Here is a 21,523-nt window from a genome sequence, read left to right on the forward strand (position 1 = left end):
GAAGATTGTTCAGAAGCTTCAAATAGTCCAACGAGAGGCAGCTAGATTAATATCTGGGGCGGCATACATGGAGCACACAACTCCCATGTTGCATTAGCTCCACTGCCTGCCAGATTGCTACTGGGCACAATTCAAAGTGCTGGCTTTGGCCCATTAAGCCCTAAATGGCCCATTAAGCCCTAAATGGCCCTGGCCCAGTTTACCTGTCCGAACGCACCTCCCCCTATAAACCACTGTGAATACTAAGATCGTCCAAGGAGGCCATTGTCTCGGTCCCACCACTGTCAAAGGTCCGATTGGTGGGGACGAGAAAGAGGTCTCCTTGGAGGATCTTAGTACTATTCACGGTGGGCCGGGGCCATCCAGTAAACAGATGCTGGATGGCCATCTGTCAGGGGTGATTTGAATGCAATATTCCTGCTTCTTGGCAGGGGGTTGGACTGGATGGCCCATGAGGTCCCTTCCAACTCTTTGATTCTATGCTTCTATTATTTAGGTCTTTATAGGCCAAAGTCAGCACAGATATAGGAAACTTGGAACGACTGGACAACGAGATGGATAATGTTTTTAATTAGGAGGTGCAAATGGCTTGTGTTTTATTACTTTTGTTTGGTTGTATACTATGTATTAATGTTTTAAATGTTTTATGATGTTCTTGGGTATCAAATTGTTGCCTCTGTAAACCGCCCTGAGTCGCCTGAGGGCTGAGAAGGGTGGTATACAAATATAATAAACTAGCGGTCCCCTGTCACGCGTTGCTGTGGCCTAGTCTGTTGATCTGGAAAATAAAATAATGAGAAAGTGTTGGTTTTTAATATATATAATTTCTTTATGCTTGTGGGTAAACAGTATTCCTTGCTGTTTCTTTGTCAGAGTTGATGTGGAGATTGTCTGGTTTGCTTACTCTGGAACATGCAACATATAATTGTCCTTCTTTAGGGGTCCCTTTCAAATCTATGATACTATATCTCTGTGTGAATAATATCTATCTCTATCTATCTATCATCTATCTATCTATCATCTATCTATCTATCTATCTATCTATCTATCTATCTATCTATCTATATCTATGGCTGGATGGCTCCTTGTCGGAGGGCTTTGATTACGTTTTCTTGCCCTGGTGAAGGGAGTTGGATTGGATGGCCTTAAGTATTTTCTGTTGGTCATGGGGGTTCTGTATGGGAAGTTTGCCCCAATTCTGTCGTTGGTGGGGTTCAGAATGCTCTTTGATTGTAGGTGAACTGTGAATCTCAGTGACAACTCCTAAATGTCAAGGTCTATTTCCCCCAAACTCCATCTGTGTTCATATTTGGGCGTGTTGAGTATTTGTGCCAAGTTTGGTCCAGATCCATCATTGATTGAGTCCACAGTGCTCTCTGGATGTAGGGGAACTACAACTCCCAAACTCAAGGTCAATGCCCACTAAACCCTTCCAGTATTTTCTGTTGGTCAGGGGAGTTCTGTGTGCCAAGTTTGGTTCAATTCCATCGTTGATGGAGTTCAGAATGCTGAGAAGAGCAGGATATAAATGCTTCAAATAAATAAATATACTCTCTCACACTGGAAAATTGCAATTACAAAAAACCTATGCTTTACATTTATTGAAAGGTTATTTGTGACATCACCCGCTTGTATACCTTTGGCTGCCCCTGGCTCTTAAAGTCACAGCGCGTCTTAAACCAGGGGTGGTCCATCTCTATTTTCTTCTTGTTGGCACAGCGTAACATCCCAAGTCACCTCTTCCCTTTCCCCGCACAAGCCCAGGGTTCCTTCCAGCTCCCCTGCAGCCCTCTTGGTTGCTGCTTGCCCCATCAGCCACCTCTCCCCATTGTTACTTGACTGACTGTGAAGTCACATCTGCCCCTTGTAGTCACAGCTGGCCTTAAAAGGATAGGACAGCACAAGCTAGCCTCCTCTGAAGACCAAGGAAGCTTGGGATGGGTTTTGGGATTGCAGGTGGAAAATTGGAGAGGGCTCTACCTTTAAAGCAGTATTTCTCAACCTTCCAATGCCGTGACTCCTTAATCCAGTTCCTTATGTTGTGGTGACCCCCAACCATAACATTATTTTTATTGCCACTACACAGCTGTAATTTTTTGACTGTTTTGAATCGTCATATAAATATCTGATATGCAGGATGTATTTTCATTCACTAGACCAAATTTGGCGCAACTACAATTTGGCACAATTTGAATACTGGTGGGGTTGGGGGGAGGAGATTGATTTTATCATTGGGAAGTTGTAGTTGCTGAGATTTATAGTTCACCTACAATCAAAGAGCATTCTGAACTCCACCAATTTTGGAATTGAGCCAACCTTTGTCACGCAGAACTCCCACGACCAACAGAAAATACTGGAAGAGTTTGGAATGCATTGACCTTGAACTTTGGAGTTGTAGTTCATCTATTGTGGACTCAAACAATGATGGCTCTGGACCAAACCTGACACCAATACTCAATATGCCCAAATGTGAACACTGGCGGAGTTTAGGGAAATAGACCTTGACATTTGGGAGTTGTAGTTGCTGGGATTTATAGTTCACCTACAATCAAAGAGCATTCTGAACTCCACCAACGATGGAATTGAACCAACCTTTGGCACACAGAACTCCCATGACCAACAGAAAATACTGGAAGGGTTTAGAGGGCATTGACCTTGAACTTTGGAGTTGTAGTTCACCTAATGTGGACTCAAACAATGATAGCTCTGGACCAAACTTGACACCGATACTCAATATGTCCAAATGTGAACACTGGTGGAGTTTGGGGAAAATAGACCTTGACATTTGGGAGTCATAATTGCTGGGATTTATAGTTCATCTACAATCAAAGAGCATTCTGAACCTCAACGATAGAATTGGGCCAAACTTCCCACACAGAACCCCCATGCCTTGAAGGGGCTTGCTAGCACAAGCCTCCCTCCAGGTTTGCACACTCTTCCTTGCTGCCATGCGCCGAGCATGCCTGCTCTCCCCTCCCCACTGGGAGTCTCAGAAACATCCCTCCCCTTGGCTGAGAGGCCAGCCAATTAGAGTGGAGGAGGGCTTTTGGTGGGAAGATTCGTTGTCTGTTTCCAAAAAGGAAGAGAAAGATAGGCGGAGAGATCTTCAGCCTTCTCGGCCAAAGGAGCCCCCAAGACCATCAGAAATATATGTTGGCAAACCCTCTGAAAGTTTGGGGAAAATAGACCTTGGCATTTGGGAATTGTAGTTGGTGGGATTTATAGTTCACCTTCAATCAAAGAGTTTTCTGAACCTCACCAACGATAGAATTGGGCCAAACTTCCCACACAGAGCCTCCATGACCAACAGAAAATACTATGTTTTGTTATGGTCTTTGGTGACTTCTCTGACACCACACAAGGGTCCAGAGCCCGAGGCTGAGAAACACTCCTTTAAAGGTTGCATAGAAGATGGGGTTTCAGCAATTTATTGCACAACCAGGTTCAAAAGCAATGCTTATTATTATTATTATTATTATTATTATTATTAATTATTATTAAACTTTATTTGTACCCCGCTAGCATCTCCCGAAGGACTCGATGCGGCTTACAAAGGCCAAGGCCTCAACACAACAACAGACAATAACAATACAACGCAAACCAAATTAAAAACATAAGCAATAACAAAACCAAAACATTACACTATTACGCAATCAAACCAGGCCCGGGCCAATGAAGGGTACAGGTTAAAAAAGTGCTGGGTGTGAGAGGTGATATGTTGGGATTCTGGGCAAGTGCAATGTGCAGAGAGTCTTAAACTCTAATAAAGTGCTTCTGGGACGTAGTGCTGGAGGTTACCCTATTCTGGAAAGGCACATGGAATAGCCAGGTCTTCAAGTTCTTCCTAAAGAATGCTTACTGAAATTGGGTCTTCTACAGCCACCACTAAAGGTATAGAAGTCCTCTCCAAAGCCAGAATCAACCCCAAATTTCCCCAAAATAGGACAGCCAGCTTGGAGAGCTCATTTGCTTCTGCTGGGGAAAGGTCTTATGTCTAGTTTTCACTTTGCCCTCTCCTGTATGTATGTGGCGAAGGTGTCACAGGATATTCGGTGGCCGGGAGGGCTTTTGCACAACTGAGACTTGTGCGCCAGCTGCGCCCGTACCTCGCTAAGGCTGATCTGCCCGGGTTGGTCCATGCCTTAGTCACCTCTAGACTGGATTACTGCAATGCGCTCTACGTGGGGCTGCCCTTGAAAACGGCTCGGAAATTCCAGTTGGTCCAACGGGCAGCAGCCAGGATGTTGACGGGGGCCCATTACAGAGGTCAACCCTCCTGTTTAAGGAGCTCCGCTGGCTGCCGTTTATTTTCCGAGCCCAATTTAAGGTGCAGGTGCTTACCTACAAAGCCCTTAATGGTTTGGGACCACCCTACCTGCGTGACCACATCACAGTCTACGAACCCACACGCTCACTCCGGTCATCAGGAGAGACCCTGCTCGTGATCCCGCCCGCGTCGCAGGGCCTTCTCTGTGGTGGCCCCCCGCCTCTGGAATGTCCTCCCAAAAGATCTCAGACAGGCCCCTTCTTTGGCGGTTTTCAGAAAGAACCTGAAAACCTGGCTATTCCAACGTGCCTTCTCAGATTAGGAACCCCACTACCAAAGCCCAGAAGCACTTTAGTAGAGTCAAGATCACCCTCACCGCACACTGCACTTATATCTTAATCCCATATCCCTCCAACACTTCAGCACTTTTAACCCTGTACCCCACTCCGGCCGGCTCAGTTTTTAATAATGTCCTGTTGTACTGCTTTGTTATTGTTTTCTGCTTTAACTGTTTTATTTGCTATGTATTGTATTGTTGTATTGTGTTGGGCTCCGGCCTGTTGTAAGCCGCATCGAATCCCTTGGGAGATGCTAGCGGGGTACAATTAAAGTAATAATAATAATAATAATAATAATAATAATAATAATAATATTCACAAATTTGTTTGGGCACCCAATTTCTTGGAGGATGGTCCAGAGAGCGCTGCGATTCATTCACTGTGTCGAATGTCTTTGCAAGGTCAATGAATGTAGCCCACCCATTGCCATTATGATTGTGCCTATTGTAATTTTATATTGTTATGTATTCACATGTTTTATGTAATTATGATGTTGTTGTTTATTGTTTGAGTTTTCGGTTTGTGTTTTCGGTTTTACTCTATTGTAATTTGTTGTTTGGGCTTGGCCTCATGTAGGCCACTCCGAATCCCCATTGGGGAGATGTGGCGGGGTATAAATAAAGTTTATTATTTACTAGCTGTCCCCTGCCACGCGTTGCTGTGGCCCAGTCTGGTGATCTGGAAAATAAAGTAATGAGAAAGTGTTGGTTTCTAATATATGTAATTCCTTTATGCTTGTGAGTAAACAGTATTTCTTGTTGTTTCTTCGTCAGTGTCGATGTGGAGAGTGTCTGGTTTGCTATACTCTGGAATATGCAACATATCATGGTCCTTCTTTAGGAGTCCCTTTCAACTCTATGATACTGTGTGTGTGTGAATCATATCTATCATATCTATCTATCTATATCTATATATCTATCTATCTATATCTATTGACTGGATGGCTTTGTCAGGAGGGCTCTGATTACATTTTCTTGCCCTGGTGAAGAGAGTTGGACTGGATGGCCTTAAGTATCTTCTGTTGGGCATGGGGGTTCTGTGTGGGAAGTTTGCCCCATTTCTGTCGTATGTGAGTTTCAGAATGCTTTTTTATTGTAGTGAACTATAAATCCCAGTAACTACAAATCCCAAATGTCAAGGTCTATTTCCTCCAAACTCCATCTGTGTTCATATTTAGGCATATGGAATTTTTGTGTCAAGTTTGGTCCAGATCCATCATTGTTTGAGTCCACAGTGCTCTCTGGATGTAGGTGAACTACAACTCCCAAACTCAAGGTCAATGCCCACCAAACCCTTCCAGTGTGTTCTGTTGGTCATGGAAGTCCTGTATGCCATGTTTGGTTGAATTCCATCATTGGTGGAGTTCAGAATGCTCTTTGATTGTAGGTGAACTATAAATCCCAGTAACTACAACCCCCAAATGTCAAGGTCTATTTCCCTTAAACTCCATCTGTGTTCATATTTGGGCATATGGAATATCCGTGCCAAGTTTGGTCCAGATCCATCATTGTTTGAGTCCACAGTGCTCTCTGGATGTAGGTGAACTACAACTCCCAAACTCAAGGTCAATGCCCACCAAACCCTTCCAGTGTGTTCTGTTGGTCATGGGAGCCCTGTGTGCTAAGTTTGGCCCAATTCCATCACTGGTGGTGTTCAGAATGCTCTTTGATTGTAGGTAAACTATAAATCCCAGCAACAACAATAATATGATGGGAGAAGTGTGTGTCCCAAGGTGGCACCGATGGAGAGGAGGACTCAGAACTGGGCCAAGTTTCATTCTCTCAGTCCACAAGAAGGGGGTCTGGGGAAATCTTTCATGAGTGGCCCCTTCCCCAATGCCAGAACGACCACAGAAATACTGAATCCCCCTTTCTTTCTTCGTCCCCTCCTCCCTCCTCTCTTCTCGGCAGCATCCCAAAGGGACAAAGTGAGCATGCTCAGAAACTTCTCAGATCTCGCGTTAGTATAGAGGGTGGATTTAATAGGGGAGGGGGAGAGATGGTGGGTGGAGCCCCAAAGAATGCGGAGTCCATACTGAGTTGCATGGAAGTGTGATGAAGGTAAGCCCTGCTTCCGTTTCATAGGGAAATGGAGCTCTACTCAGCCAAACTTTTTCATCCTTAATGTGATGAAATCCCTAGTGAAAGTGTAGAGTCCAGCATTCTTTGAGTCTTTAGCATTCTTTTCAAAGGTATCAGGAGAAAGTGTGGAAATGGATTTTTCTCAGTTCTCTGGATTTTTTTTTTTTTTGCCAAATCTCTAATGCAGTGTTTCTCAACCTGGGGGTTGGGACCTCTGGGGGGGGGGGGTCGCGAGGGGGGTTTCGGAGGTGTGGCCAAAGACCATCAGAAAACACATAGCAGAGAAGGCTGAAGATCTCTCCGTCTCTCCTTCTCTTCCTTTTTGGAAACACACGGCAAATCCTCCTACTTTTTTGTCATGTCAGGAGCATCTTGAGAAACTGCAAGTCGCTTCTGGTGTGAGAGAATTGGCCATCTGCAAGGAAGTTGGCCAGGAGACGCTCAGATGATTTGATGTTTTTATCATCCTTGCGGGGACGTGAGAGAAGCCTCCCACATAGATGATAAAAACATCAAATTATCCGGGCGTCCCCTGGGCAACGTCCTTGCAGACGGCCAATTCTCTCACACCAGAAGCGACTTGCAGTTTCTCAAGTCGCTCCTGACACTGTGAGAGGCTTCTCTCATGTTCCCGCATGAGGAGCTGGAGTTGATAGAGGGAGCTCATCCGCCTCTCCTCGGATTCGAACCTGCAGCCTGTCGGTCTTCAGTCCTGCCGGCACAGGGGTTTAACCCACTGCGCCAACAGGGGCTCCATCCTCCTACTAAAAGCCCTCCTCCGGCTGTGTTTGTAAGTGAACTATAAATCCCAGCAACTACAACTCCCAAATGTCAAGGTCTATTTCTCCCAAACTCCACCAGGGTTCATATTTGGGCATATTGAGGATTCATGCCCGGACCTTAAGATCGTCCGGGGAAGCGCTTCTCTTGATCCCACCTTCATCACAAGTACGGTTGGCGGGAATGAGAGACAGGGCCTTCTCAGTGGTGGCCCCTCGGCTATGGAATGCCCTCCCTAGGGATGTCAGATCAGCTCTGTAGATCTTAGAAAACTATTTTTTGATTTAAGTCGGCGTGCTGGCTGATACCCAAACAAGGGATGAGCTGGAGATGTCACTGCCTTGGTCCTTACACTATTGGTTGCTACTTCCCGGCAGATGTCAGGTGGTGCAATACCAGCTAAACAGTGTAATTTCTCCAGTGGTGTAGGGCGCAGACACCCCGTGATAATGCGGCATGTCTCATTAAGAGCCACATCTACTGTTTTAGCGTGGTGAGATGTGTTCCACACTGGGCATGCATACTCAGCAGCGGAGTAGCATAGCGCAAGGGCAGATGTCTTCACTGTGTCTGGTTGTGACCCTCAGGTTGTGCCAGTCAGCTTTCGTGTGATATTGTTTCTAGCATCCACTTTTTGCTTGATATTCAGGCAGTGCTTCTTGTAGGTCAGAGCATGGTCCAGAGTGACTCCCAGGTCACTCTGGGTGCGCTGCAATGCTCCAGTGGGATTCCTTCCCAGGTCATCCTCAGTGCTCAGGATGCTTGTCTGTTCTTAAAAGGCCCGTAGCCAGGATTTCGATTCGGGGAGGGGGAGCTGAGTCTGAGTGAAAGAGAGTCTACCCTAGCAAACCTTTTGTATCGTTACCCCAATACCCCCATGCATATGGGATATATTGAGCATGGTGATCAGATCATGATATGAATAAACATAACAGTTTAAATAATGCACCAGTAAGGCCTTTTCGCGAGCCACCATGAGAATTTCGGGGGGGGGGGGGATGAAGCCCCCCAAGCCCCCCTCCCCCCCCCCCCCCCGCTACATGCCTGGTTCTTAAGATGAAAAGCACATGTCTGTGTTTTAGATGGATTAGGGATCATCTGGTTTTCCCTGTAATAGGCAGTAAGAGCACCTAGAGCTCCGGAGAGCTTCTGTTCTACCATCTCAAAGCTCCCTGCTTGAGCAGTAATGGCACGATCATCAGCATAGATGAAGCTCTCTGTCCCTTCTGGCAGTGGCTGGTCTTTTGTGTAGATGTCAAACATGGATGGAGCAAGCACGCTCCCCTGAGGCAGGCCGTTCTTCTGTTTCCGCCATCTGCTTCTCTGGCCCTGAAACTCAACAAAGAATCTCCTGTTTTGTAGCAGGTATCCTATGATGTGGGTGAGGTAGTAATCCTTTGTGATATTATACATTTTTCTCAGGAGGAGGCGGTGGTTCACAGTATCATAGGCTGCTGATAGGTTTATGAAGACAGCTCCTGTGATCTGCTGCCTTTCAAAGCCATCTTCTATGTGCTCAGTCAGGTTCAGCACTTGGTGATGTGCAGCTTTTGTCTTTCCTGAAGTCAGCTTGCTGTGCAATCAGACATGGGTCTATTTTTTCCCTAATTCTATGCAAAATAAGTCTCTCCAGAACTTTGTAAAGGTGGCACAACAGGGAGATTGGTCTATAGCTTTTTGGATCATTGCAGTCTTTGCCTGGCTTCAAGATGGCTATGACTCTTGCTTTCCTCCAGATTTTGGGGATCTGACAGGATACAGTGCAGTTGTTCATCTGCTTCAGCAGCCAGCACCTTGCTTTTGGACCAAAGTTCTTGATTTGTTCCATCCGTAGATCATCCAGTCCTGCAGCTTTGCCATTTTTACATTTATTATGTGTACTGATTTGTTGTAAACTGCTTTGAGTCGCTGACAGGCTGAGAAAGGCAGTATACAAATACTGCAATAAATAAATAATAAATAAATTTTCTGTGTGGGCGGTTTGCCCCAATTCTATCTTTGGTGGAGTTCAGAATGCTCTTTGATTGTAGGTGAACTATAAAACCCATCAACTACAACTCCCAAATGCCAAGGTCTATTTTCCCCAAACTCCACCAGTGTTTACATTTGTACAATGCTAAGTATTCGTGCCAAGGCTGGTCCAGATCTATCATTGTTTGAGTCCACAGTGCTCTTTGGATGTAAGTGAACTACAACTCCTAAACTCAAGGTCAGTTGGACCAAACCCTTCCAGCACTTTCTGATGGTCATGGGAGTTCTGTGTGCCAAGTTTGGTTCCTTGAGGCAAAGACAACCGCTACTCCACTCCCTCCTCTTCTTCAGCTGTAGATTAATACTGATTTTAGATTTTTTACTGAACACATTTTTAAACAGTACCATAAAATATTCTGTTTCCTTTGCAGATACACATCATACAACAGACCACTACAACATCTGCACATCCAGTGTGGAACGTATTGACAGTTCCACAAGCGAAGAAGCAGTACTTGTAGTGTGGTATTACGGCAGGCAAAGAAGAAGTGCACGTCACGCTTGCCGTAGTCCTGTTGAGAATTTCATCTTACCCACCAGTCATGGAACAGAAAGCCCGTGCATCACAAGGGAAAGGAAAAGGAAAGGGCATCCACTGGCGGTTCCATGAAATCAAAGATTTGCTTGATCTCTGGGGAGAGAAAGAGGTGCAGGATGCGCTGAAAGCGGTGCATAAAAACATAGATGTGTTTGAAGGAATAGCAAAACAGATGCGGGAAAGGGGCCACAGTCGAACTGCTGAGGAGTGCCGCTACAAAACGAAGACAATGAGGCTTGAGTACAAGAGGGTACAGGAGCATAACAAATGCTCGGAAAATGCTCCAAAAACATGCTCATTTTATACCGAGCTAGAAAACATTCTCAAAAGAGATGCAAGCACCAACCCACCCAGGCTCTCAAGAAGTTATCCAGTCCGAAAAGAGGAACTCCCTCTGGCCCAAGATTTGGATGCAACCACTTTGGATGAGACGTGTTCCCAGGAGTCAATATTGGATACACAAGCTACTGGTCCTTCACTGTTTACAGCAGAAGGTATTTCTTGCACTAATATCCCTACGTTGTTGTAGATAATGCGCACAAGGCAAAGTGAGAGCTCTTCTTAAAGTATTTCAAGGTTCGTCCCATCTCCAAGCAGTTGTGTTAGTGTAACATTTTCAAAGTATTTCAACTCACCATATCTTTAACTACGAGGCGTATTTTTTAAGTAAGGTCCATTTTGTTGTAGGCACTAATAGTTTGCGCGCATACCGCAACGAGCGCGTGCGTCGTGTACTGGCATGCCTCGAGAACAACTGTGCTCAGTTTCCTCTCTGTAGCTAACCTGTACGGTTCTGTTCTGTGCTTTAAAAATGTTTAAGACTATCAACTCACCCGCCGCATGTGAGGTTCGCTCAGTGATATGGTTTTTGTCAGCAAGGAACCTGCCTGCTGCAGAAATTCATCGACAGATTTGTGAAGTGTATGGTGATACTGTTATGAGCGAAAGCAAAGTGCGTAAGTGGGTACGACAGTTCAAAGATGGCCGTGACAACGTCCATGATGAGGACCGCTCCGGTCGCCCTTCTTTGATTACAGACGATTTGGTGGCTTCAGTTGAAGCGAGGATTCGTGAGAACAGGCACTTCACAGTAACAGGTCTCTCAAACGAATTTCCTGACGTGTCGAGATCAGTGCTTTACAACATTGTTTCTGAACACGTAACGTTTAGGAAACTGTGCTCCCGTTGGGTCCCGAAACTCCTAACAGAGGACCACAAAAACCAAAGATTTGAGTGTACGATCAAATCAAATCGTCTGTAATAAAAGAAGGGCGACCGGAGCAGTCCTCATCATGGACATTGTCTATACCAGGGGTCAGGAACCTTCGGCCCTCCAGGTGTGGTGGACTTCAACTCCCACAATTCCTTGAGGCTCGGCATTCGCCCCAAAGGCTTACCTTGGCCTCAAGGAATTGTGGGAGTTGAAGTCCACCACACCTGGAGGGCCGAAGGTTCCCCATGCCTGGTCTATACCCTTCTCTGGGTGCATCTGCAGTGGAGAATAAATGCAGTCAGGAGCCATTATTATTATTATGCCATGTCTCCATGCTGTGCAGTCTTGGGAGTCATAGTTTTACAAAGTCTGTACCCTTTTCTTGGTGCATTTTACAGTTTGGAATGAATGCTCTTGGACCCAACTTTAAATACCATAGCTCCATACTATGTGGTCCTGGGAGATAGTTTCCCAAGGTCCATACCCTTCTCTGGATGCATCTGCACTGGAGAATAAATGCCGTCGGGGCCCATTTTAAAATCCATTATTTATTATTATTATTATTATTATTACTATTACTATTACTATTATTATGCTATGTCTCCATGCTGTGCAGTCCTGGGAGTCATAGTTTCCCAAGGTCCATGCTCTTCTCTGGATGCATCTGCACCGGAGAAGAAATGAGGTTGGAACCCATTTTAAATGCCATTATTATTATTATTATTATTATTATTATTATTATTATTATTGACACAAAAGCACAGTATGTCACAGCAAACAAGATCTATATGCTGGATTTCATATCTCAAAATCACAAGTTGAACACTTCCCAAGTGTCTAGGACTGTGTTGTTGTTGTTATTATTATTATACCATGTCTCCATGCATACAGCATGTAGTGTTTGGACAGATTGAGCATGCTCAGAACTTCTCAGATCTCGCCTAGAATATCGTGTTAGTAGGAATTTTAAAAAGAGGACTTTTTTTCCAACTATGAGCAGGGAAAGGGTTGATGTGCGGGGCCAAAACTCTGCAATGTGAAGGCAACTGCAGTGAAAGAATACAGAAAGAAAACTGAGACATTTAACAGTGTGATTTTTTTTTGTCGTGTCAGGAGCAACCGCTCCTGTTGTGAGAGAATTGGCCGTCTGCAAGGACGTTGCCCAGGGGACGCCTGGATGATTTGATGTTTTATTATCCTTGTGGGAGGCTTCTCTCATGTCCCCGCATGAGGTGCTGGAGCTAATAGAGGGAGCTCATCCGCCTCTCCCCGGATTCGAACCTGCGACCTGTCGGTCTTCAGTCCTGCCGGCACAGCACAGAACAGTGTAATGAAGGTAGAGAAAACATCAGTTTCATTACAAAACGAAGTAAGACGGAGGTCTTCTCTGGCAGAGACTTCCCTGCCTCAATGTGATGAAGTCCTTAGAATCTATAGTAGGAAAGAACAGTGATAGGACATTGGATGTAATACTGTCCCCGTGCTGTAAAAAATGTACATCTCATGTACGTCTTTATCCATCAGCTGTAACAATTGATTTTTCTTCTTGTCTCCTTGATGTACAGAACTGGAAGACAATGACGAAGATTCCAAATTACTTCTCCTCGGTAAGTAATTATGAAAGGTGCATTTGTGTGTTATCTCGCTGATGTGACACTTTATTTATCACAGTTAATCATAATTGCAGAAGTTCCAGAAGGAGAGGTTTATGAACCGGTGAGTGTCCATGCTCCACCTGCCCTTCTGGGATCTCCTCCAGTGACGCCCATGACAACCAAAGCTGAAAGTGAGGGAGAACCAGAGACCCCAAACCAAGGCCAACAGTCACCAGAACAAGAAAGTAAGATGATTGCTCTTTAAGTTTGTCTAAGGCAGTGTTTCTCAACCTTCTTACAATTCCACATGCGGTGGTGACCCACAACCATAACATTATTTTTGTTGTTACTTCATAACTGTCATTTTGCTCCTGTTATGAATCACCATGTAAACATCTATTATGCAGGATGTATTTTCATTCACTGGACCAAATTGGGCACAAATACTTGATACGCCCCAATTTGAATACTGGTGGAGTTGGGAGGATTGATGTTGTCATTTGTGAGTTATAGTTGCTGGGATTTATAGTTCATCTACAATCAAAGAGCATTCTGAGCTCCACCAATGATGGAATTGAACCAAACTTGGCACACAGAACTCCCATGACCAACAGAAAATACTGGAAGGGTTTGCTGGGCATTGACCTTGAGTTTTGGAGTTGTAGTTCACCTATATCCAGAAAGCACTGTGGACTCAAACAATGATGGATCTGGATCAAACTTGGCACAAGCACTCAATACACCAAAATATGAACACAGATAGAGTTTGGGGAAATAGAACTTGACATTTGGGAGTTGTAGTCATTGGGATTCACGGTTCACCTACAACCAAAGAGCATTCTGAACCCCACTAACGACAGAATCAGGGCAAACTTCCCACCCAGAACCCCCATGACCAACAGAAAATATTTAAAGCCATCCAATCCAACTCCCTTCACCAGGGCAAGAAAATGTAATCAAAGTCCTCCTGACAAAGAGCCATCCAGCCATAGATATAGATATAGAGATAGATAGATAGATAGATAGATAGATAGTTAGATAGGATTCACACACACAGAGAGATATAGTATCATAGATTTGAAAGGGACCCCTAAAGAAGGACAATGATATCTTGCATGTTCCAGGGTGGGCAAACCAGACACTCTCCACATCAACACTGACAAAGAAATGAAAAATTGCACAAGCATAAAAAATTACATATATCATAAAACAACACTTTCTCATTACTTTGTTTTCCAGATCAACAGACTGGGCCACAGCAACGCGTGGCAGTGGACAGCTTATATATATATATATATATATATCCCCCAAATCTCCAAAATGTTTTAAAGGGGTTGTTTAAATTATTATACCATTTCTTTTTTACCCTTTCCTCTATTACCCCTATAAAATGTATTCTAATTTCAGTTCTAATTTTTTATCATCTTCTTCCAACCACACTGATCTAAGGATACTGCACTAAAGAACTGGGACAAAGCAAATTCTCTAACGAAATGCTGCTCTTTAAATTACTTCAGCTGTGTTCATTCGTTCAGTCGTCTCCGACTCTTCGTGACCTCATGGACCAGCCCACACCAGAGCTCCCTGTCGGCCGTCACCACCCCCAGTTCCTTCAAGGTCAGTCCAGTCACTTCAAGGATGCCATCCATCCATCTTGCCCTTGGTCGGCCCCTCTTCCTTTTACCTTCCACCTTCCCCAGCATAATTGTCTTCTCTAGGCTTTGCTGTCTCCTCATGATGTGGCCAAAGTACTTCAACTTTGTCTCTAGTATCCTTCCTTCCAGTGAGCAGTCAGGCTTTATTTCCTGGAGGATGGACTGGTTGGATCTTCTCGCAGTCCAAGGCACTCTCAGAACTTTCCTCCAACACCACAGCTCAAAAGCATCGATCTTCCTTCGCCCAGCCTTCCCTAAGGTCCAGCTCTCACATCTGTAGGTTACTACAGGGAATACCATGGCTTTGACTAGGCGGATCTTTGTTGCCAGTCTGATGTCTCTACTCGTTACTATTTTATCGAGACTGGACATTGCTCTCCTCCCAAGAAGTAAGCGTCTTCTGATTTCCTGGCCACAGTCTGCATCTGCAGTAATCTTTGCACCTAGAAATACAAAGTCTGTCACGGCCTCCACATTTTCTCCCTCTATTTCCCAGTTGTCAATCATTCTTGTTGCCATAATCTTGGTTTTTTTGATGTTTAGCTGCAACCCAGCTTTTGCGCTTTCTTCTTTCACCTTGATTAGAAGGCTCCTCAGCTCCTCCTCGCTTTCGGCCATCAGAGTGGTGTCATCTGCATATCTGAGGTTGTTAATGTTTCTTCCAGCAATTTTCACCCCAGCTTTGCATTCCTCAAGCCCTGCACATCGCATGATGTGTTCTGCATACAAGTTAAAAAGTTTCAGCTGTAATATATAACAAAAAGAGCAGGTAACTGAAGGAATTTTATATGTACCCATTCCTTTATTTATAGGAGAATCCCCCCCAGCAAAGGCAGCACCATCTCCTGGCACACATTTACGGAACCTAAGGACCAGAAGACAAAGAGGAAAACGGGGTGAAAATATTGCTTTAGCAATCATGCAGCACGCTGACGAGCAGGCCAAACTGCAGCGCGAAGCCATGCGTGAGGACACTTCCAAGAACAGACAGATACTCCTGAGCCTTTTTCATTACCTGGAGGAGGACACGAGAGCATCCCAAGAGAGGTTCAATGCTATCGAGACAATGATACGTGATGTTTTGGACCAGTCACGAGTGGAGAAGCAGTGTTGCACACATTGTGCAAATTGCTGTAACAGAAGTGGCCCACCACCCAAAAGACCGTTCCATGGAGGAATACCCCCACCCAGCCAGACTGACCTTGACATGGCCAGTACTAGTGCTGTTTGCCATGAGCATCCACTCCCTGAGCATTTCAGAGGAGTGAGCCAAGGAGAAATTTCCCTGAGCAACAACCCTGTCACGGCAGATATTACGGAACCAGCATCTGCATCTCTTCAGATGGCTGAGGCACAGAAAATGATGGACACAGAGGGGCCAAGGAAGGGTGAAAGGGAAAGGAAGACGATGACACCGTACTCCCCATAATCATTTACAGTTTCTTCACTTGCATTTATTTTATATGTTCTGATTGGTGACAGCTGCAGGCAGACATATGAAGATCTAAACCTGATATTGTGTTCCTATTGCTGCTCATCTAGTCCTTAGTTCAGAGAAAAAACTATCTGGTTGAAAATCCTGGAGGTGGTTAAGGATTGATCACTGTGCTAGTGAGGTATTAGCCATGATGTGACATATTTATAATATTATACTGCTTTATTTATTTATGTATCGTGTCAGGAGCAACCAGACATTTGTATTACATTTTTAACAAAACAAACAAACAAACAGACAAAACACAAAGTTTGCAAGCTTGGTAGTTGATTAAATGTCCTTTGACCAGTATCTGGCCACTTGGAGTGCCTCTGGTGTTGCTGCAAGAAGGTCCTCCATTGTGCATGAGGCAGGGCTCAGGGTGCATTGCAACCGGTGGTCAGTGGTTTGCTCTTCTCCACACTTTGAGGCCCATTTCTTAAGGTTGGCTCTGCATCTTGTGGTGCCAGAGTGCAGTCTGTTCAGCGCCTTCCAAGTCACTCAGTCTTCTGTGTGCCCAGGGGGGAGTCTCTCATTTGGTATCAGCCATTGGTTGTGGTTCTGGGTTTGAGCTTGCCACTTTTGGACTCTCGCTTGCTGAGGTGTTCTAGCGAGTGTCTCTGTAGATCTTAGAAAACTATTTCTTGATTTAAGCCATTGACGTGCTGGCTGATACCCAAACAAGGGATGAGCTGGAGATGTCACTGCCTTGGTCCTTGGCTGCTACTTCCCAGCGGATGTCAGGTGGTGCAATACCGGCTAAGCAGTGTAATTTCTCCAGTGGTGTAGGGCGCAGACACCCCGTGATAATGCGGCATGTCTCATTAAAAGCCACATCCACTGTTTTAGCGTAGTGAGATGTGTTCCACACTGGGCATGCATACTCAGCAGCAGAGTAGCATAGCGCAAGGGCAGATACCTTCACTGTGTCTGGTTGTGATCCCCAGGTTGTGCCAGTCAGCTTTTGTATGATATTGTTTCTAGCACCCACCTTTTGCTTGATGTTCAGGCAATGTTTCTTGTAGGTAAAAGCATGGTCCAGAGTGACTCCCAGGTATTTGGGTGCGCTGCAATGCTCCAGTGGGATTCCTTCCCAGGTAATCCTCAGAGCTTGGGATGCTTGTCTGTTCTTAAGGTGGAAAGCACATGTCTGTGTTTTAGATGGATTAGGGATCTGCTGGTTTTCCCTGTAATAGGCAGTAAGAGCACCTAGAGCTTCAGAGAACTTCTGTTCAACCATCTCAAAATTCCCTGCTTGAGCAGTAATGGCACGATCATCAGCCTAGATGAAACTCTTTATCCCTTCTGGCAGTGGCTGGTCATTTGTGGAAATGTTGAACATGGATGGAGCAAGCACTCTCCCCTGAGACAGGCTGTTCTTCTGTTTCCGCCATCTGCTTCTCTGGCCCTGGAACTCAACAAAGAATTTGTTGAGTTCCAGGTTTCCTATGAGGCAGGTGAGGTGGTAGCGACCAGATCACAATACTACTAATAATATTATATTATAATTATATATTTATATTACATGTAATATTACTAATAATATTACAATATAATGGTATAGTACAATATAGTAGTATTTAATACTGATATTGTACAATGCTAATAATATATATATTGTATGTATATATATCTTGTAAACTGCTCTGAGTCCCCTTCAGGGTGGGAAGGGTGGCATATAGATGTCATAAATAAATAAATAAATAAATATTTTCTATGTTATACTAGAAAACTGTCATAGTTCATTTTGGAGGTTTGTTCTAGTATTTTCAAATGTTTTGTTGCAATGTTTCTCAAATGGAAATAAAAGTCACTTTGTTATGACTTCTTTATTCTTATTTCAGTAGGAATACATTCTCTGAATAAGCAGTATTCCAGGAAGTATTACAGTAGAGTCTCGCTTATCCGACATTCCATTTTATCCGACACTCCTATCAGATGCCCCCTTTTCCTCCAGCATTTCCCCTTCAATTAAAGGAGTGCTCCCCAACTCTCTCTCCATTCACAATAAGTGAAAAATGCAGGACGAGGAGGAGGGAGGAAAGGGGGGAAAGAGGCAGGATCAGAAGTAGAAGCATCCTCCCTCCTTCCCTCTGTGATTTTCATGCTCCTCTTCTGCATCTGGGCACTTCCTTCTGGGCCTTCTAGCCCTGAGGCATTGCTTTACTTTAATCCTTTGAGTCCCTGTTGTTAGTATTCTAGGTATCCAGCACTGCAACGGTCGGGTAACAGTACGAGACTCCATATTATCCAACATTTTCGTTTATCCGACCTTCTGGCAGCCTGTTTTTGTCGGATAAGCAAGACTTTACTGTACTTGCTTCTAATCAGTACAAAACATTAACAGTATTCTTATGTTAATATTAAAAGTAATTTTAACAGATCTCAATTGTGGAGAAAGGCAACTGAGACACAGGTAGGTTATGTAACAGACCAGACAGGGAAACAAGAAGTCTCCGTGTATTTCAAAGCTTCAATACATTTAATGTATTAGAAAAGTACAGATAGCAACAGGTACTGTAATGGTTGGGGAAAAGTATTATTTATTTATTTCTTATATTTATACCCCGCCCTTCTCACCCTGGGGGGGGGGGGGGTGCAGACTGAGGGCGGCCTCACAACAAGCACCATACGGTGCCATCATAACCATAAAACATTTCAATAAATACATTAAAACAGTTAATTAAAACAATTGATTAAGCACACCAGTTAAAAACCAAATCCAAGTCTGGGTCCATTCATTGTCATAGGTTGCCTGAGTCTTTTTTCCACTTGCTGCTGGTCACTAGTCAAACGCCTGGTCCCGTTTCCATTGGCTTCCCGTATGTCTAAAGTTTCCTTCTGAAAGACAGGAGGGAGATGGCCAGTCTGATGTCCCTGGGGAGGGAGTTCCACAGATGGGGGCCACTGCTGAGTAGGCCCTGTCCCTCATCCCCACCAATCGCATTTGGTGTGGTGTAGCCTGGGAGAGAAAGCATGAGCACCTGCAGCCAAGCATTTCCTAGAACTTGCCTCTTTGCCTTGGAAAGAGAGTGCGTGCATGGTGTGCACGCCCAGAAAGCACGCACCTGCCAGTGCCTGCAGTTGAGCGCCTCCTCTCGAGTAGAAACAGCGGGTAAGAAGCCGCCTCCTTAAAGCGTGTGCTGGGAAGAGGGGTCTGGGTGGGAAGCGCCCCTCCTCCTCTCCATATTGAACATAGAAAATGGATCTTTCAGGACCCCAGAGCAAAAACAGATATCTGCCCTACTGGTTTTGGGAGGCTCCCAAAAAACAGATCGGGGCCCCCACCGAAAGCCAGGACATGAAACAGGTCAAGATTTACTCCAAATGCACAACCCTGCTGGGCAATGCTTCTGCATTTGGTGGTCCCTATGTAGATTTGTCCACAGCTGCATAGTATGCAATAGACTCCCACAATAGTTAGAGAATCTCTCTTATCCTTTGGTGAACATAGCATTTGTTTAATTTTCTTGGTGGGTCTGTAGATTGTTAGTACAAGGGTTATCCGGAAAGTAAGGTTACAAAGGAAGTACCTCTAGCAGGGAATTTTCTCGGGGAAAGTTGGTCTCACTGCTGTGTAGCGGGGAAGCCAATGGAAGCGAATGAGCAGTGCCAGTCGTTAAGAGCTCATTGACTGGTGTTGTGGTGAAGGTTAGAAATGTGCGTCCTCATTCCATTTTCTGCCATGTGCGAAGTTCACACTGTGGTACTGTTATAGAGGAGGAATTTAGGGGTCTTTGCCAGAAGGCAGAGACCAATCTGACTCTTTAAAGAGTTCGTTACCCTGGCGAGACAGAGAGAAGCACCCAATCCCTGATTTTTCCCAATAAAAGGAAGTGGAAGTGCCACCGAGGTTTATTAGCGATTCAGCTGAAAAGGATGCAGAGCGGCAATCATTCGACAGAAAATAATGGCATTTTTATAGGAAATACAGGCTTGTGAGTTTCAAAATTCTTGCTCCCCGCCCTCCTCCCGGTTCGATGGTGGTTGGCTGGTGTGATAACAGCTGGGAGGAGGCCCGGGCGCCCTTCCCATGCCAGAGCCAATCACAGAGCTCCTGCGATGCGCTGGAGCCTATCAGAAAGCTCCTACCGCCTTGGCGCTCTGGCGAATCAGGAGGAAGGGAGGCGGGACGAAAGGAAACAATGCTTTCTTGAGTGGATAATAGAATTCCAATGTCCTGGGGCTTCTTGAGTCTGGGATCGGTCTTCTAAAGAAACTAACTTTTTTGTCTTTAGATGGGTCTGCGATAAGTAATGATTACTTAATCCGAGTTTTCCTGTCGCAATCAGATATGACACAAAGAAGAGGATGGGGTAGATGTCCATTGTGGAGAGGTTTGAAAGGAAAAAACGGGGTTGGGAGATAGAGACTTTTCGAGGGTCGTCTCGCACCCTTTGTTATGTGATTAGAAGTTTGCCAAGCGAAAATCCCATCTGATGGCCCAACTCCGATGTCAAAAGGGAATTTCTGTTCTATTTTCCATGCAAACATGTTTCAAGATAAGAGTTCTTTTATGATTGCTGATTGCCTTTTCAGAGCCAGGTCAGCTTCCTTGTAGACTTCCCCCAAAGAGAGGAGAAGGGGGCAAAAGGTTCAGGGTAAGGTCAGGAATATGAGGGGAAATACATGTGGAAATATAGGAATCACAAGAAATTAATATCAGACACCCCCTCCCTATCCCATCCACCAGAGAAATTGATTAAAGTTATGATTTCAGCAAAGCATGAGTCCATAGTTCATTCAGGGGAAATTCATAGGTAAAAACAAGTCCTTTGAAGTCTAAAACACTTGGCAGAGAGTCCAAAGTCACAAAAAGGAGTTTAGGGATGTCCACTGAGCCAAAGGATGGGGTCCTGCAGCGCTGAGATCGAAGCTAGTCCTTGGTCCTTGGGAAACTATAAGTTACTATCTCTTATGGAGGGGGTCATGTTCGACTTCAATACGCTACCTAAATGCTGAGGGTATGAACGCTGCTGCAATTCATCGCAAAATCATTTCAGTTTATGGATAGGACGTAATGTCAAGACAGCATGTGACATGGTACAGAATATATTGTACCATGGAGAAACTTCGCAGAGCCATCCAAAACAAATGCCATGGGATGCTGACGGGAGAGTCTGTTTCCTTCATGACAATGCGTGTCCGTCCACACACCATTCATGCAACACAAAAGTGGTTGACTTTATGTGGTTGGGATGTTTTAAGCCACCCTTCTTACAGCCCCGGATGACAAATGTATTGAACTGAATGGTGATGATGTGCAAAAATAATGTAATACCTATGCTACAATCAGTGTCAGTTTTATTAAAATATATTCATTCTTTGATTTTTTTAAAAAAAAATCTTGTAACCTGTAAGGAAGTTATTGAAACTAGGTATATGTATTTGAACTGTTTAACTATTTGGTTGGCAACCGTAGCTGAAAACTAGAGATAACTGGTTGTATCCATTGTGGCGTTGCCATGGAGACCAAGGCAGGCTAGCAGTAGAGAGTGGAAAGTGGGCGGAGCCTAGCGAGAGAAATCTATCTGCGTTTGAAAAGAAGCAG

General features: G+C 44.6%; 1 protein-coding gene and 1 long non-coding RNA gene across 2 annotated transcripts; both read left to right on the top strand.

The window, feature by feature from the left end:
* The first annotated feature begins 6,539 nt into the window (after positions 1-6,539).
* LOC132782767 (uncharacterized) lies at positions 6,540-17,796 on the top strand. Its single transcript, XM_060787674.2, has 5 exons — positions 6,540-6,665; positions 9,869-10,529; positions 12,814-12,855; positions 12,936-13,088; positions 15,311-17,796. The coding sequence occupies exons 2-5, from the start codon at positions 10,040-10,042 to the stop codon at positions 15,925-15,927; spliced, it is 1,302 nt and encodes a 433-aa protein (XP_060643657.2). The 5' UTR covers positions 6,540-6,665; positions 9,869-10,039; the 3' UTR covers positions 15,928-17,796.
* LOC137097512 (uncharacterized) lies at positions 8,798-17,796 on the top strand. The gene is made up of 2 exons (XR_010910243.1): positions 8,798-8,831; positions 17,414-17,796. It is a non-coding gene; the product is annotated as an uncharacterized lncRNA (long non-coding RNA).
* Positions 17,797-21,523: the final 3,727 nt, after the last annotated feature.

The sequence above is a fragment of the Anolis sagrei genome, chromosome 7 (assembly GCF_037176765.1).
Source record: "Anolis sagrei isolate rAnoSag1 chromosome 7, rAnoSag1.mat, whole genome shotgun sequence".
Lineage (NCBI taxonomy): Eukaryota > Metazoa > Chordata > Lepidosauria > Squamata > Dactyloidae > Anolis > Anolis sagrei.

What these genes read in the sequence shown, in the direction of transcription:
- LOC132782767 (XM_060787674.2), top strand. Translation starts at nt 10,040, where the DNA reads ATGGAACAGAAAGCCCGTGCATCACAAGGGAAAGGAAAAGGAAAGGGC. An exon ending in TTCACTGTTTACAGCAGAAG is followed by an intron (nt 10,530 to 12,813) that starts GTATTTCTTGCA and finishes CTTGATGTACAG; the next exon opens with AACTGGAAGACAATGACGAA. An exon ending in TTCCAAATTACTTCTCCTCG is followed by an intron (nt 12,856 to 12,935) that starts GTAAGTAATTAT and finishes TCATAATTGCAG; the next exon opens with AAGTTCCAGAAGGAGAGGTT.